The sequence below is a fragment of the Mesoplodon bidens genome (assembly GCF_964165515.1).
Source record: "Mesoplodon bidens genome assembly, chromosome: 1".
NCBI lineage: Eukaryota > Metazoa > Chordata > Mammalia > Artiodactyla > Ziphiidae > Mesoplodon > Mesoplodon bidens.
Genome location: NC_138176.1, coordinates 79,216,247 through 79,233,347, shown reverse-complemented (window position 1 = coordinate 79,233,347; position 17,101 = coordinate 79,216,247). Strand labels below are relative to the sequence as shown.

The 17,101-nt window shown below is 38.8% G+C and overlaps 1 protein-coding gene across 7 annotated transcripts in view; it reads left to right on the top strand.

The window, feature by feature from the left end:
- The window catches only part of ZGRF1 (zinc finger GRF-type containing 1), a 77,071-nt gene that overhangs the window by 37,863 nt on the left and 22,107 nt on the right, over nucleotides 1–17,101 (top strand). For 5 of the 7 annotated variants that reach the window (XM_081251995.1, XM_081251994.1, XM_081251993.1 and 2 more), the window contains 6 exons: nucleotides 7,959–8,061; nucleotides 8,152–8,249; nucleotides 11,439–11,562; nucleotides 13,391–14,046; nucleotides 15,220–15,358; nucleotides 15,856–16,040. In XM_081251995.1, coding sequence (XP_081108121.1) covers nucleotides 7,959–8,061; nucleotides 8,152–8,249; nucleotides 11,439–11,562; nucleotides 13,391–14,046; nucleotides 15,220–15,358; nucleotides 15,856–16,040 — 1,305 coding nt within the window. The remainder of the gene's footprint in view (nucleotides 1–7,958; nucleotides 8,062–8,151; nucleotides 8,250–11,438; nucleotides 11,563–13,390; nucleotides 14,047–15,219; nucleotides 15,359–15,855; nucleotides 16,041–17,101) is intronic. The other 2 variants (XM_081251996.1, XM_081251997.1) reach the window with 2 other exon arrangements.

The window sequence follows — 17,101 nt, the reverse complement described above, 5'->3', positions numbered from 1 at the left end:
TACAATTTATCTGTTGTTTCCTTTCTGATTATTGCTTTTTTGTCTTATTTTAGAAGTCTTTCTCTACCCTAAGGTCATAAAGATACTCTCATGTTATCTTGTAGAAGTTTTATTATTTTGCCTTTCATATTTTGATCTGTAATTCACCTATAATTGATTTTTTTTTTTTTTTGTGGTACGCGGGCCTCTCATGTTATCTTGTAGAAGTTTTATTATTTTGCCTTTCATGTTTTGATCTGTAATTCACCTATAATTGATTTTTTTTTTTTTTTTTTTGTGGTACACGGGCCTCTCACTATTGTCGCCTCTCCCGTTGCGGAGCACAGGCTCCAGACGCACAGGCTCAGCGGCCATGGCTCATGGGCCCAGCCGCTCCGCGGCATGTGGGATCTTCCCAGACCCTGCATCGGCAGGCGTACTCTCAACCACTGTGCCATCAGGGAAGCCCAGATAAGAGGTTTTTGAAATAAGTGTGACATATTGCTTTCACACAGCAGTCTCTGAACTTTAAAACAGTCTTGTATTTCATCAAATCCTAAGATACTATCATTGATTGTAAGAAGCACCATTATAATATATACCACTAAGAAAGAGCAGTCAATTAGCACTACACAATGTTTTTCACTGCCTTTTTTATTAACGTGGTAAAAAACATATATGTACTTATATCATAAGATTTACAGTCTTAACCATTTTTATGTGTACACTTTGGTAATGGGAAGTATATTTACAGTGTTATGAAATAGATCTCCAGAACTTTTTCACCTTCACTTGGATTTTTAATGTTATATTTAGTGGAAGATTCTTTTAGATTTATTTGAGCATAGTGTTTTATTGTATATCACACTGCTTTGTTTTCTTGTCTTTCTGTGAACACAATACTTTTTATTAACCTTTTTTAAATTTTATTTTTTTTATACACAAGATTCTTTCTTATTAGTCATCAATTTTATACACATCAGTGTGTACATGTCAATCCCAATCGCCCAATTCATCACCCCCCCCCCCCCACGGCTTTCCCCTCTTGGTGTCCATACATTTGTTCTCTACATCTGTGTCTCAACTTCTGCCCTGAAAACTGGTTCATCTGTACCATTTTTCTAGGTTCCACATATATGCATTAATATATGATATTTGTTTTTCTCTTTCTGACTTACTTCACTCTGTATGACAGTCTCTAGATCCATCCACGTCTCAACAAATGACCCAATTTCGTTCCTTTTTATGGCTCAGTAATATTCCATTGTATATATGTACCACATCTTCTTTATCTATTCGTCTGTCGATGGACATTTAAGTTGCTTTCATGTCCTGGCTATTGTAAACAGTGCTGCAGTGAACATTGGGGTGCGTGTGTCTTTTTGAATTATAGTTTTCTCTGGGTATATGCCCTGTACTGGGATTGCTGGATCATATGATAATTCTATTTTTAGTTTTTTAAGGAACTTCCATACTCTTCTCCATAGTGACTGTATCAATTTACATTCCCACCAACAGTGCAAGAGGGTTCCCTCTTCTCCACACCCTCTCCAGCATTTGTTGTTTGTAGATTTTCTGATGATGCCCATTCTAACTGGTGTGAGGTGATAACCTCATTGTAGTTTTGATTTGCATTTCTCTAATAATTAGTGATGTTGAATAGCTTCTCATGTGCTTCGTGGCCATCTGTATGTCTTCTTTGGAGAAATGTCTATTTAGGTCTTCTGCCCATTTTTAGATTGGGTTGTTTGTTTTTTTAATATTGAGCTGCCTGAGCTGTTTATATATTTTGGAGATTAATCCTTTGTTGATTCGTTTGCAAATATTTTCTCCCATTCTGAAGGTTGTCTTTTCATCTTGTTTATGGTTTCCTTTGCTGTGCAAAAGCTTTGAAGTTTCATTAGGTCCCATTTGTTTATTTTTGTATTTATTTCCATTACTGTAGGAGGTGGATCAAAAAAGATCTTGCTGTGATTTATGTTAAAGAGTGTTCTTTCTATGTTTTCCTCTAAGAATTTTATAGTGCCCGGTCTTACATTTAGGTCTCGAATCCATTTTGAGTTTATTTTTGTGTATGGTGTTAGGGAGTGTTCTAATTTCATTCTTTTACATGTTGCTGTCCAGTTTTCCCAGCACCACTTACTGAAGAGACTGTCTTTTCTCCATTGTATATCCTTGCCTCCTTTGTCATAGATTAGTTAACCATAGGTGCGTGGGTTTATCTCTGGGCTTTCTGTCTTGTTCCATTGATCTATCTTTTTGTTTTTGTGCCAGTACCCTATTGTCTTGATTACTGTAGCTTTGTAGTATAGTCTGAAGTCAGGGAGTCTGATTCCTCCAGCTCTGTTTTTTTCCCTCAAGACTGCTTTGGCTCTTTGGAATCTTTTGTGTATCCATACAAATTTTAAGATTTTTCTAGTTCTGTAAAAAATGCCATTGGTAATTTGATAGGGATTGCATTGAATCGGTAGTTTGCTTTGGGTAGTATAGTCATTTTTACAATATTGATTCTTCCAGTCCAAGAACATGGTATATCTCTCCATCTATTGGTATCATCTTTAATTTCTTATATCAGTGTCTTACAGTTTTCTGCCTACAGGTCTTTTGTCTCCCTAGGTAGGTTTATTCCTAGGTATTTAATTCTTTTTGTTGCAATGGTAAATGGGAGTGTTTCCTTAATTTCTCTTTCAGATTTTTCATCATTCATGTATAGAAATGCAAGAGATTTCTCTGCATTAATTTTGTATCCTGCAACTTTACCAAATTCATTGATTAGCTCTAGTCACTTTCTGGTGGCATCTTTAGGATTCTCTATGTAGAGTATTATGTCATTTGCAAACAGTGACAGTTTTACTTCTTCCTTTCAAATTTGTATTCCTTTTATTTCTTTTTCTTCTCTGATTGCTGTGGCTAGGACTTCCAAAACTATGTTGAATAATAGTGGTGAGAGTGGACATCCTTCTCTTGTTTCTGATCTTAGAGGAAATGCTCTCAGTTTTTCACCATTGAGAATGATATTTGCTGTGGGTTTGTCGTATATGGCCTTTATTATGTTGAGGTAGGTTCCCTCTGTGTCTACTTTCTGGAGAGTTTTTATCATAAATGGGTGTTGAATTTTGTCAAAAGCTTCTGCATCTGTTGAGATGGTCATATGGTTTTTATTCTTCAATTTGTTAATATGGTGTATCACATTGATTGATTTACGTATATTGAAGAATCCTCGCATGTGCTGTTGGATTCTGTTTGCTAGTACTTTGTTGAGGATTTTTGCATCTATATTCATCAGTGATATTGGTCTGTCATTTTCTTTTTTTGTAGTATCTTTGTCTGGTTTTGGTATCAGGGTGATGGTGGCCTCGTAGAATGAGTTTGGGAGTGTTTCTTCCTCTGCAATTTTTTGGAAGAGTATGAGAATGATGGGTGTTAGCTCTTCTCTAAATGTTTGATAGAATTCCCCTGTGAAGCCATCTGTTCCTGGACTTTTGTTTGTTGGAAGATTTTTAATCATAGTTTCAATTTCATTCCTTGTGATTGGTCTGTTCATATTTTCTACTTCTTCCTGGTTCAGTCTTGGAAGCTTATACCTTTCTAAGAATTTGTCCATGTCTTCCAGGTTGTCCATTTTATTGGCATAGAGTTGCTTGTAGTAGTCTCTTAGGATGCTTTGTATTTCTGCAGTGTCTGTTGTAACTTCTCCTTTTTCATTTCTAAATTTATTGATTTGAGTCCTCTCCCTCTTTTTCTTGATGAACTGGCTAATGGTTTATCAATTTTGTTTATCTTCTCACAGAACCAGCTTTTAGTTTTATTGATATTTGCTATTGTTTTCTTTGTTTCTATTTCATTTATTTCTTCTCTGATTTTTATGATTTCTTTCCTTCTGCTAACTTTGGGTTTTGTTTGTTCTTCTTTCTCTAGTTGCTTTAGGTGTAAGGTGAGGTTGTTTATTTGAGATGTTTTTTGTTTCTTAAGGTAGCTTGTATAACTATAAGCTTCCCTCTTAGAACTGCTTTTGCTTCCTCCCATAGGTTTTGGATCATCATGTTTTCATTGTCATTTGTCTCTAGGTATTTTCTGATTTCCTCCTTTATTTCTTCAGTGATCTCTTCATTATTTAGTAACGTATTGTTTAGCCTCCATGTGTTTGTGTCTTTTACGTTTTTTTTCCTGTAATTCATTTCTAATGTCATAGCGTTGGGGTCAGAAGGGATACTTGATATGATTTCAATTTTCTTAATTTTACTGAGGCTTGATTTATGACCCAAGATGTGATCTATCCTGGAGAATGTTCCGTGCGACTTGAGAAGAAAGTGTAATCTGCTGTTTTGGGATGGAATGTCCTATAAATATCAATTCAATCTATGTGGTCTATTGTGTCATTTAAAGCTTGTGTTTCCTTATTAATTTTCTGTTTGGATGATCTGTCCATTGGTGTAAGTGAGGTGTTAAAGTCCCCCACTATTGTTGTGTTACTGTGGATTTCCTCTTTTAGAGCTGTTAGCAGTTGCCTTATATATTGAGGTGCTCCTATGTTGGGTGCATATATATTTATAATTGTTATATCTTCTTCTTGGATTGATCCCTTGATCATTGTGTAGTGTCCTTCCTTGTCTCTTGTAACATTCTTTATTTTAAAGTCTATTTTATTTTTATCTGATATGAGTATTGCTACTCCAGCTTTCTTTTTTTTTTTTTTTTTTTTGTGGTACGTGGGCCTCTCTCACTGTCGTAGCCTCTCCTGTTGTGGAGCACAGGCTCCGGACGTGCAGGCTCAGTGGCCGTGGCTCACAGGCCCAGCTGCTCCACAGCATGTGGGATCTTCCCGGACCTGGGCACGAACCCATGTCCCCTGCATTGGCAGGCAGACTCTCAACCACTGCGCCACCGGGAAGCCCCTAGCTTTCTTTTGATTCCCACGTGCATGGAATATCTTTTTCCATCCCCTCGCTTTCAGTCTGTATGTGTCCGTAGGTCTGAAGCAGGTCTCTTGTAGACAGCATATATATGGGTCTTGTTTTTGTATCCATTCAGCAAGCCTGTGTCTTTTGGTTGGAGCACTTAATCCATTCACGTTTAAGGTAATTATCGATATGTATGTTCCTGTTACCATTTTCTTAATTGTTTTGGATTTGTTTTTGTAGGTCCTTTTCTTCTCTTGTGTTTCCCACTTAGAGAACTTCCTTTAGCATTTGTTGTAGAGAGCTGGTTTGGTGGTGCTGAATTCTTAGCTTTTGCTTGTCTATAAAGCTTTTGATTTCTCCATCGAATCTTAATGAGATCCTTGCCGGGTAGAGTAATCTTGGTTGTAGGTTCTTACCTTTGATCACTTTAAGTATATTATGCCACTCCCTTCTGGCTTGTAGAGTTACTGCTGAGAAATGAGCTGTTAATATTATGGGAGTTCCCTTGTATGTTGTCATTTTTCCCTTGCTGCTTTCAAGAATTTTTCTTTGTCTTTAATGTTTGCCAATTTGATTACTATGTGTCTCGGCTTGTTTCTCCTTGGGTTTATCTTGTGTTGGACTCGCTGCATTTCCTGGAATTGGGTAGCTATTTCCTTTCCTATGTGAGGGAAGTTTTTGACTATAATCTCCAAATATTTTCTCTGGTCCTTTCTCTCTTCTCCTTTTGGGACCCCTATAATGTGAATGTTGTTGCATTTAATGTTGTCCAGATGTCTCTTAGTCTGTCTTCATTTCTTTTCATTCTTGTTTTATTCTGTTCCGCAGCAGTGAATTCTACCATCTGTCTTCCAGTTCATTTATCCATTCTTCTGCCTCAGTTATTCTGCTATTGATTCCTTCTAATGTAGTTTTCATTTCAGTTATTATATTGTGCATCTCTGTTTGTTTGTTCTTTAATTCTTCTAGGTCTTTGTTATACATTTCTTGCATCTTCTCGATCTTTGCCTCCATTCTTTGTCCGAGGTCCTGGATCATCTTCCCTATCATTTTTCTGAATTCTTTTTCTGGAAGGTTGCCTATCTCCACTTCATTTAGTTGTTTTTCTGGGGTTTTATCTTGTTCCTTCATCTGGTACATAGCCCTCTGCCTTTTCATCTTGTCTATCTTTCTGTGAATGTGGTTTTTGTTCCACAGGCTGCAGGATTGTAGTTCTTGCTTCTGCTGTCTGCCCTCTGGTGGCTGAGGCTAACTAAGAGACTTGTGCAAGTTTCCTGATGGGAGGGACTGGTGGTGGGTAGAGCTGACTGTTGCTCTGGTTGGCAGAGCTCAGTAAAACTTCAATCTCCTTGACTGCTGATGGGTGGTGCTGGGTTCCCTCCCTGTTGGTTGTTTTGCCTGAGGCGACCCAACACTGGAGCCTACCCGGGCTCTTTGGTGGAGATAATGGCAGACTCTGGGAGGGCTCACACCAAGGAGTACTTCCTAGAACTTCTGCTGCTAGTGTCCTTGTCCCCACAGTGAGCCACAGCCACCCTCCGCCTCTGCTGGAGACCCTCCAACACTAGCAGGTAGGTCTGGTTCAGTCTCCCCTCGGGTCACTGCTCCTTCCCCTGGGTCCCGATGCTCACACTACTTTGTGTGTGCCCTCCAAGAGTGGAGTCTCTGTTTCCCCCAGTCCTGTCGAAGTCCTGCAATCGAATCCCACTAGCCTCCCAAGTCTGATTCTCTAGGAATTACTCCTCCCACTGCCGGACCCCCAGGTTGGGAAGCCTGACGTGGGCCTCAGAACCTTCCCTCCAGTAGGTGGACTTCTGTGGTATAAGTGTTCTCCAGTCTGTGAGTCATCCACCCAGCAGTTATGGGATTTGATTTTACTGTGATTGTGCCCCTCCTACTGTCTCATTATGGTGTCTCCTTTGTCTTTGGATGTGGGGTATCTTTTTTGGTGAGTTCCAGTGTCTTCCTTTCGATGATTGTCCAGCAGCTAGTTGTGATTCTGGTGTTCTCGCAAGAGGGAGTGAGAGCACCTCCTTCTACTCCGCTGTCTTGGTTCAGGGCCACAAATTTTGCTTCTTCCTTAATTTTCTCCCACCAAAAGTATCAGCTTTTGTGAAGGCACCGTCAGTGGCTGCTTGTTTGTTGTATTTCCAGTGTCTCGCCCTGTGCCTGACAAATAGAAGCTATCAATGAATACCTTTTTTTTTTTTAAATTGGAGTATAGTTGCTTTACAATGTTGTGTTAGTTTCTGCTCTTTATTTTTGGCTTTATTGGGTCTTCCTTGCTGCACGTGGGCTTTCTCTAGTTGCGGTAAGTGGGGGCTACTCTTCGTTGCGATGTGCAGGCTTCTCATTTTGGTGGCTTCTCGTTGCAGAGCACAGGCTCTAGGTGCCGGGCTTCGGTAGTTGTGGCACACGGGCTCTGTAGTTGTGGCTCGTGGGCTTCAACAGTTGTGGCTCGTGGGCTCTAGAGTGCAGGCTCAGTAGTTGTGGCGCACGGGCTTAGTTGCTCCACGCCATGTGTGATCTTCCCAGACCAGGGCTCAAACCCATGTCCCCTGCATTGGCAGGCGGATTCCTAACCACTGCACCACCAGGGAAGTCCCCACAGTACATTTTTTTCAATGCTAAATCCTAGTGTGATCTTTTTGAAGACATTTAAACAGCAGAATTGCTTAATATGTCTAATGTTAAGAATGCACAAAGTCATATTTAAGTCATCATTATTTGAATAGTATGACTACTTTGCATATAGTTGCACTTGCACAGGCAAAGACAACTATGTCACAGATGTTGCCTGTGCTATAGAGATGTAAAAATGTCATTTTTGAGGTGCATCCCTATATCAAAGATGTTAAGATGTAAGAAACGTGAGTCATAAGAATTGATGAAATATAATGTACCCTGCTTTTCCAGAATGGAATTGGCTTTATAACATATTTCTTATAACATATTTCTTTCTGTTTGTCTGTGTCTCAAGTTATAACTATTAGCTATATGTGTAGAGAGAGATAGGTAAAGATATGGATATGCGCACACATTTTTTTCTGAACTGATAAGTGGATCTCTATTTTCTAGTTCCCAGATGAAGAAAACTTTTCAAAAGGAGGTATTAGCTTTAATATTGAAGAGAATTTTCAAGTGACAGCTGAGTCTAATAAGGACTCAGTTGAAAATGATTGTAAGTAAATTATAAATAAAATGTAACATTAAGATGTTATTTGACATTGAACAAACTATGTAAAGATCCATGCTTTTGTTTCCCCCACAGCAATTTTAGATTTCCCTCCTGAAGATTCAGAACATTTATATAATTATTTGGATTATAATTTTAAATCAACAGAGAGGACTTCGTGGGAAGCAAATAAGGTATAATGTAAACAAAGGTGTTTTTTTTGTTTTTTTTGCCTGCACCCTGCGGCTCATGGGATCTTCGTTCCCTGACCAGGGATTGAACCCAGATCCCAGCAGTGAAAGTGCTGAGTCCTAACCATTGGCCCACCAGGGAATTCCCTAAACAAAGTTTTAACAGTTGTGAGTAAAAAATATTGGTGGTCTTATAAGAAATTACTCTACTAAAAAATAAAATGATAAAAATCTTAAGACTAGATGATTTTTTAACATGGTCAAGAAAGTTTATGAACAACCAACCATGATTATTTTAGTAATGAAACAGCACAGAATAATTTTTGTTAGAATAAATAACAAAATGTGGATGACTGCTATCTTCTTTATTATTCAGATGTTTTATGTTTTGCAATGTGACATGAACTGAGAGGCATACATAATTCGAAAGGAAAAAATAGAATTAGATGAATCAATTAAAAATGAGGGCTTCCCTGGTGGCGCAGTGGTTGAGAGTCCGCCTGCTGATGCAGGGGACACGGGTTCATGCCCCGGCCCGGGAGGATCCCACATGCCACGGAGCGGCTGGGCCCGTGAGCCATGGCCACTGAGCCTGGGCATCTGGAGCTCCTCAACGGGAGAGGCCACAGCAGTGAGAGGCCCGCATACCACACACACAAAAAAAAAGATGTTTGAAAAGAATTTTGTAAAGGAGCTGAAGATAAGATAAACTTGAAAAGTTTAAAGCTTTCTTAAACCAAGTAGAAAATATAGCAGAAAAAGAGTCCCAAGAGTAGTAACAAATGATATACAATGAAGTGCCTAGGCATGATCTTAATTTGAAATGTGTGGAACATGTGTGAAATGAGCAATGAAATTTTACTGTGAAATATAAAATTTGTGAATAAATAGGAATTCAGCAGTGTTTACTGAATGCCTTCTATAGGTCAGGAACTTGTAAGACTTGGATATAGAGTATTGGACAAAACAGGAATGATCTCTGATTTTAAAGGCCAGAAGGGGAGAGAGATGTTACTCAAGAGAACAAACAAACTGAGATAATTGCTGTACAGAAAAGTTGTGAAGATACTCTGAAATTATAGGGGGAATCTACTTTATAGATGATTAGGAAGGCTTCTCCAGCTGTGGCAGCAGTAGGGGGAAGAACATACCATGTACAGAAACAGCAAGTGTAAATACCCTGCGATTGAAAAGAGTTGGGTGGGTTCAAGAATGTGAAAGGAGACCAAAGTAGCTGGATTGTGAAAAGTGACAGGGAAAGTGGTAATTAAATGAAATTGGGAAAGGGAGCAGGACCAGACATACAGAGCCTTGCAGGTCAGGTTAAGAACTTTGATATTGCTCTGTGTTCCCCGGGGAAATCACTGAAGGGTTTTCAGCAGAACACCCGTTACATTTACATTTTTAAGAGATTTTGCTGGCTGCTGTGTGGAAGATGCATTTGATGGGCACTGTGGTGGAAGCCAGGAAACCAGTCAAGAGGAGCCGTAGACAATAGTGACTTGAAGTAGAGATTGTGGCAGTGAAAGTACAGAGCAGTTGATAAATAGATTTAAGATAAATTTTGGAGTTAGAAGCATGGATGTTGCTGGATTGGATGTAGAGAATAGGGTGAAGGAAGGGCAGTAGAAAGACTCCTGGCTTTTTGACTTAACAACGTGGACTGAGGTGGGATTTACTGAGTGGAGTAAGATGCAGGACTCTATTAGTTGACTAGGGTTGCTGTAACAAAATACCACAGGATAAGTGGCTTAAACAACAGAAATTTATTTATTTATTTATTTATATTTATTTATTTAGGGCTGTGTTGGGTCTTCATTTCTGTGCGAGGGCTTTCTCTAGTTGTGGCAAGCGGGGGCTACTCTTCATTGCGGTGCACGGGCCTCTCACTATTGCGGCCTCTCTCGTTGTGGAGCACAGGCTCCAGATGCGCAGGCTCAGTAATTGTGGCTCACGGGCCCAGCCACTCTGCAGCATGTGGGATCTTCCCAGACCAGGGCTGGAACCCGTGTCCCCTGCATTGGCAGGCAGACTCTCAACCACTGCACCACCAGGGAAGCCCCCAGAAATTTATTTTGTAATAGTTCTGGAAGGTAGAAGTTCAAGATCAAGTTTCTGGTGAGAACTCTATTTCTGGCTTACAGATGGCTACTTGTCACTATGTCCTCACATGTCCTTCCTTGGTATGTGCACATGGAGAGAGAGAGCAAGAGAGAGCACAGCAAGTGAGAACTCTCTTGTTATAAGGACGCTAATTCTGTCAGATCAGGGCACCACTCTCATGACCTCATTTAGCCTTTATTACCTCTTAAAGGCCCTGTCTCCAAATACAGTCACACTGGGGGACAGGGAAAGGAAGAAAGCAATAATAAAAGGTGTTGAGTCCTGCTGGGAACCCTCTAAGAGACCTATAAAACAAAACTCAGAATTGTCCTCCCAAAGAATGAGGAAAGTAAGGTATTTATGCACCAATTTCCACCCCTCTTTGGCTGAAGATTACTCCTGGATATATTAACCAACTGGCACTTCTGACCTGCCCTACCTGCTGTCCCAGCCCACTGTCCCAGCCACTGTCCTCAGGCAGAATGATGCAGATGCTAGAGGTAGGAAACCTGAGACAGGTAGGGGAGCAATTCCCCAACTGTAGATGACCTCATAGATAGGCCAAGGAGACACGGCCAGGACAGACAGCGTCTGCTACAGTGGTTAATGGAAAGTTTAGGAAGTTTTCAGTGGACTGTGCTTCCTGCCACATGGAGGAATCTGGTCTACAGGGAAAGAGAGAGAAGCAGACTTTCAGAGAAAGAGACGGAGTTAGAGACAGAAAGCTGTCCTTGGGTCTTCAGGAAGTTTTACCTTCACAGCTCCAAACATAAAATCTGATTAAGCCTGAGACCCTTAGACTGGAAACTGATCTTCACAACCAAATCCCCATAAACCAGATCAATCCAAATCAGAATCTGACCCATTTCAAATAAATCCAACAGGTTTTATGTTCTGTATTTCACTTTCTATTATTCTTGTTTATTTTAGTGAGCTTATTCTGTCCTGCCCCTTTTGGAAGAAACTTTGCCCCACTATAGCTCTACACAATGTGCTTGAAAGCATTATTTTTACAATAGTTACTAGAATTCATTCAAACTGTGGGGAAAAAGATTTTGATCTGTAGTTTTGTCTCTTCTTTCTGGATAGGTGACGTCACCAGAACAAAAGATCTCAACATTAAGCCCTGTTTCTACTTTATCTTTGAACTCAAGAGATGAAGACTTCATACTGGAATTCTCTGAGGAGTCCCTGAAAGCAAGAACTTTACCTGGTGATTTTCACTTTCTCAACTTAGACAGTTGCTACCATATGGCTCTAATCTGTCTGTCCATGTAAAGTGAAGTTTTTTATTTGAGAGACTGTTACTAAACTAAAAATAATCTTGAAACCAGATTCAATGTCTTACGCCCTCAAGCCTTCCCGCACCCTCTCTCCCTTTTGACTTTTTCTATTGGAGATGGCTCTTATTTCCAAATACAATACTCCCTTCCAGCTTTCTAGTTCCTTCTTATTTCTTCTCTCATCTTCTCATCACAGACCTCTAAAAGTGTCTTCTACCATTGCCAACACTTCTCACAGCTGTAACTCCAGAGCCCGGCCCCTCTATAGCACCTTCCCCTCCCAGGGAAAGGATTCATTGTGAATGTCTGGTCATGGTTGACCTTAGCATAACCTCTTAGTTCCCCTCTTTTGCTTTGGGATCCTGGCAATATCAGGGAACTCTTCAGTTGCTGCTACCTCAATTGCATTCTCAGGCCTCTGTGTTTTCATACATTTTGACTCTTCCCTGTGAGTAATTTCCTGCTTCTTGATAAGTATAATACATTCTGTAGGATCCCTTTCACTAACTTCTTTTTTTCTCTCTCTTTTCTTGTAATCTCACCAGTGTATCTTCCCTTGATTCTGAAGTTATGTTGGGTGAGGGGTGAAGTTGTAGATAATTTTTTGGTCATGGGTGGATGATATAAAAATTAAAACTAATGTGTCTGGGTAGCTGGGTTGAAGAAGGTTTAGTAGGTGTGGTTGATAGAGGAAACAAGGTAGGAAAGAGTCAGTACGGGAGCTGTGGGTATCTAAAACAAGTGAGGTGACAATGGCCTATAGATGATTTACACAGTTATACCATGAATCTTTTACTATTTAATGAGGTTTTAACTTTTCTGTCAGTGTTGCTTGATCAGCTTGTTAGAATTACAAGGTAACAGTTTATAAAAGAATATCATTGACTCACCTGCTGTTCTACTACCTTCCCAAGTGACCTCCAGAGTTTATTCCCAACAAAATAGAAACTCTATCAAGAAGGTACATTATTATAAAATAGGAAACCATAGCATTTCAGAGAAAAACTTTAAGCCTATATAGTTCCCATGCAGTATTATTCACTCTTTATTTATTCAACAAATATTACTGCTTTTTACATTTTCAGGAATATATCAATTACTAACGATGCTGACAGAAGGAATTATAAAACTCAGCCAAAATCTGCCATAACATGAGTTTACCAGAGTTGAACTCTTATCACATAACAATATATCAAAATAAAGCTAAAAGTCTTCTTTACCCTGAAGGTCAACATATTAGTCTGTGAATGTAATAAATATATAAAGGAAGTTGTAACACATCGATAAGTAAACCTTGAACTTCAGTCTCTGGAGAATATAAAGTTGAGAACAAAAAACTGGTTCTGGGTTCTTGTCTTAACTCTGCCAATTGGTAGTCATGTTACCTCTAGGCCTTGTTGGCAATCTTGTCTATAAAATGAGAATGATGAATCCCTTCTCGGCTATAAAATACTTTGAAAACTTCAGTGTTATGTAAATATAATATAGTAATTGGTGGGGCGGTGGTGAGTGGAAATCCTTAGCTAAGAGGGAAAAGAAAAAGAGAAGGATTTCAAGTTTATCAACCTTGGAAAAGTTTCTTTATTTTTTGGAGACTAAAACCATTAAATTTTTTTAAAGGAAATGTGATTTTTTTGTTTTGGTACAAGGCATGTTGGTACTTTTTGCTTTTTTGTATGGATACCCACTGTTTTCTAGAGATTGGGTGATGTCCATAAATACATTTTTATTTAACTAGCTTTTGTTTTTTTTTTTTAGTAATGAAAAAATCGAGTTCTCTGGAGATTAAGGACCTTCAAAGGCTTTCATTAGTAAGTGGAACCCGAGTTCCACTTATTACTTTGCCACCTGCCAGTGGGCCACCTGATGTAGATTCTTGTTCATATGTGATCGACTGTGACAGGCAAGAGTCTTCTGGTTCTCCCATATTCAACTTCTGTGAAGAGTCAGAAGTTCCTTCTTTTAGCTTTGGGTCAGAGGACCAGAGCGAAACTTCTTTCTCTAAAGAATCTAAGGAAGTGACTCCGAGGGACGTTTCACTTTTTGATAATATATCTACTCAAAGCAAGTGGTTGAAATATCAAAACATACTCCAGTGCAACTTGACTACTCCAAACAGAGTTGATCAGAAAGTAACAGATGGCTTCTTTGCTGAGGCTATTTCTGGGATGCATTTTAGTGACACGGGTGAAAGACAGAGTGGTGCTGTGAAGGAAAGTTCTGTAGACTCTGTGCATTTGCAAATCATGAAACACATGCTTCAGCAACAGCAGCAGGATTTTAGCAGTCAAGATTTGGTTTCCAGAAAGAAAGCGTTTTCTTTGAATTTAAAGCAGACTTCTAAGACTGAGGAAATTCAAAATGTGTTAAGAGGGTATGCCTACTACAACTGCAGTGTAACAGGAGATTTTCAGGTGAGGAAATGTACCAGCGTTTTGCATCTTTTTTCCAGTAGTTATTATCTGAACTTCAACAAAAGAATTACCAAAATCATGTAGGTGCAATGATTTTAGTCTCGAAGCCAATGGCTTTGTTATTTTTTTTTAGAGTTTTCCAAAACTCTTGCTACACTCACATTTTCTTTGACTTAAGATCTTTCCTAGAGTTTGTGAACTTTAAATGAAATTAATATTTGAAAGTGTCTGGTGCAGTATCTGGCACATAATAGGTACTTAATAAATTATAGCTCTGTTTCTACCATCACTTCCACTACTACTGTTACTATGATGGTTTTCATTTTTCACTCTCAGCTCAGTTTTGCTGATCAGATCATTATTAGGGTAAAGATACATCTTATTATACATTGGTTACGAACAATTCTTACTATAGTTGTAACCAGAAATAAAGATACATAATGATTCACTCACATCAGTTAAGTTTTTCCCAGCAAAAATATTTAAAAACTTATTAAGGGGCAGACAAGAAAAGTTAGTCTTATTTATCATTAAAAGTGCCATGGCAGAGAGGCTGGGCCCGTGAGCCATGGCCGCTAAGCCTGCGCATCGGGAGCCTGTGCTCCGCAACAGGAGAGGCCACGACAGTGAGAGGCCCGGGTACCGCAAAAAAAAAAAAAAAAAAAGTGCCATGGCATAGCCTTTCTTTTTTTTTTTTTTTTTTATAAATTTATTTATTTAGTTAGTTATTTATTCTTTTGGCTGTGTTGAGTCTTCATTTCTGTGCGAGGGCTTTCTCTAGTTGCGTCGAGCGGGGGCCACTCTTCACGGTGCGCGGGCCTCTCACTGCCGCAGCCTCTCCTGCTGCGGAGCACAGGCTCCAGACACGCAGGCTCAGTAGCCGTGGCTCACGGGCCCAGTTGCTACGCGGCATGTGGGACCTTCCCAGACCAGGGCTCGAACCCGTGTCCCCTGCATTGGCAGGCAGATTCTCAACCACTGCGCCACCAGGGAAGCCCCATAGCCTTTCTTGCTATACTTAGTTTCTCATTTAAAATTAGAAAATGGTTTTCATGGATTTTGGAAATCAAAAGAAGAATTTGTTTATTTCCTTTAACATATTTATGGAATTTGCTTATTAGTAAACAGTATTTTTCTGGAGTGGTTATAATAACTTGAATTATTCCATTTCAGGAGATAAATGACTCCGAGCTATGCTTCCCAAGTAGGCAGAAAATAAAATCTGCATATCTTCCCCAAAGGCAAATTCACATACCAGCTGTTTTTCAGTCTCCTGCTCATTATAAGCAGATTTTTACATCTTGTCTCATAGGTATGACTGTTATCTTTTTATTTTATTATGATTGATTGCTGCTTAATGTAAAGAGTTTAGCTGTAAGAAAGTGTAGTATCTTTTATGAATTTTTACATTAAATTGTCTACTTGAGATTTGTTATTCTATATATTTAATCCAGTTTTTGACAGCAAGTTGTATTTTAATTTCAGATCGAAATTGAGTTTCGAGTGGGAAGTGACAGCATTATCTTTTTCAAGGTGTAGTTTAAAAAATTTTTTTTAACTGGAAGTGTTACAGATGGTTTTGTTAAATTAAGTAGGAAATTTTAAGTATGGTGCATAGTTTGTTTTGTTCAAGAGTAAAACTGGACTTTTAAAAAATGGATGTTAGTATTAGGTTATAGTTTACTCTGTCAAAAGGCTATTTTCAAATTTAGCTAATACATATCTGATACAAACGTGAAATTATTTTGTATTTAATTTTCATCTGTACCTATGTATTTTTTAAAATTATCTTAAAAATTTTTTTTGTAGAACATTTAAATATATTGCTGTTTGGGTTGGCACAAAGGTTGCACAGAGCTCTTTCAAAAGTTGACGTATCATTTTACACATCATCAAACAGAGACAAACTGAAAAATGTAGAAAATAATGTGCCATCCTGCCATCATCGTCAGCCTGCAAAACTTGTCATGGTTAAAAAGGAAGGTCCAAATAAGGTATTGTTCCCTCTTCCCCTCCTTTTATGAGACAAGTAAGTCTCATAAAAGGCTTAGGTACCTATTGCTTTACAACAAGCTTAAAGAGTAAGTCTTGACTGGGAGCCTTCTGCTTGAGACATTAGTAACTAACATATAGTAAACTCTCAATACATTTTTCCTGAAAGATGATTTGCATTCGATGATACAAAAATATGAGTTAAAATCAACCTTCAAGTTGCTTAGGAACTTGTTGCACAGTAGTGGATAGATAGAGATATATAAAAGGAAATTTTATATAATACTGTAATTGATAAAGTAGGAGGGATATGCCCAAATTACAGTGAGAGCACTGAGAAGGGAATATGTCCCAACCTGAGGGCTTAGAGAATGCAGAGATGAGCCTGAAGGAAGTAAAGGTTAAAACTGGTCTACTATGTGATCCCTAGTACGAGTAGCGTAACTGATAAGGCCAGGGGAATAGAAAAGCATATTGATTTAATTTATACTGCTGATAACATTATTATGGAAGAAGTTAAGTTAGTAAAATGTTTGTAATATTGACCAATGGTTTGTACTCATAAGACTGTGCTTTCACTCATAATGATACAACTTTCCTCCATTGCTTGCATATTCCACTTCATCATTAGTTGAGTATGTAAATTTGGTTTTAAATTTAGTTTTCAAAAGCAAGAATTCATAAAAATATTATAACCATAGAATAAAATATTATAGAGTCACTAAAAGTCTTTTTTTTTTCTTTTTAAGATTATTTGATGACATGGTTGTCATGCTCATAGTATGTTGTTGGGTATAAGAGTTAGGTTATAGACTAGAAAATGTATTGTTATCTGAGTTTTATTAAAACAATATACATGTGTGTATCCTTGTGTGTGTGTGTGCATGCTTGCATTTACATGAGTGAGAAAAAAGTCTGGAAAGAAATGCACGAGGGACTTCCCTGGTGGTGCAGTGGTTGGGAGTCCGCCTGCCAATGCAGGGGACGCGGGTTCGAGCCCTGGTCCGGAAGGATCCCACATGCCGCGGAGCAGCTAGGCCCGCGAGCCACAACTCCTGAAGCC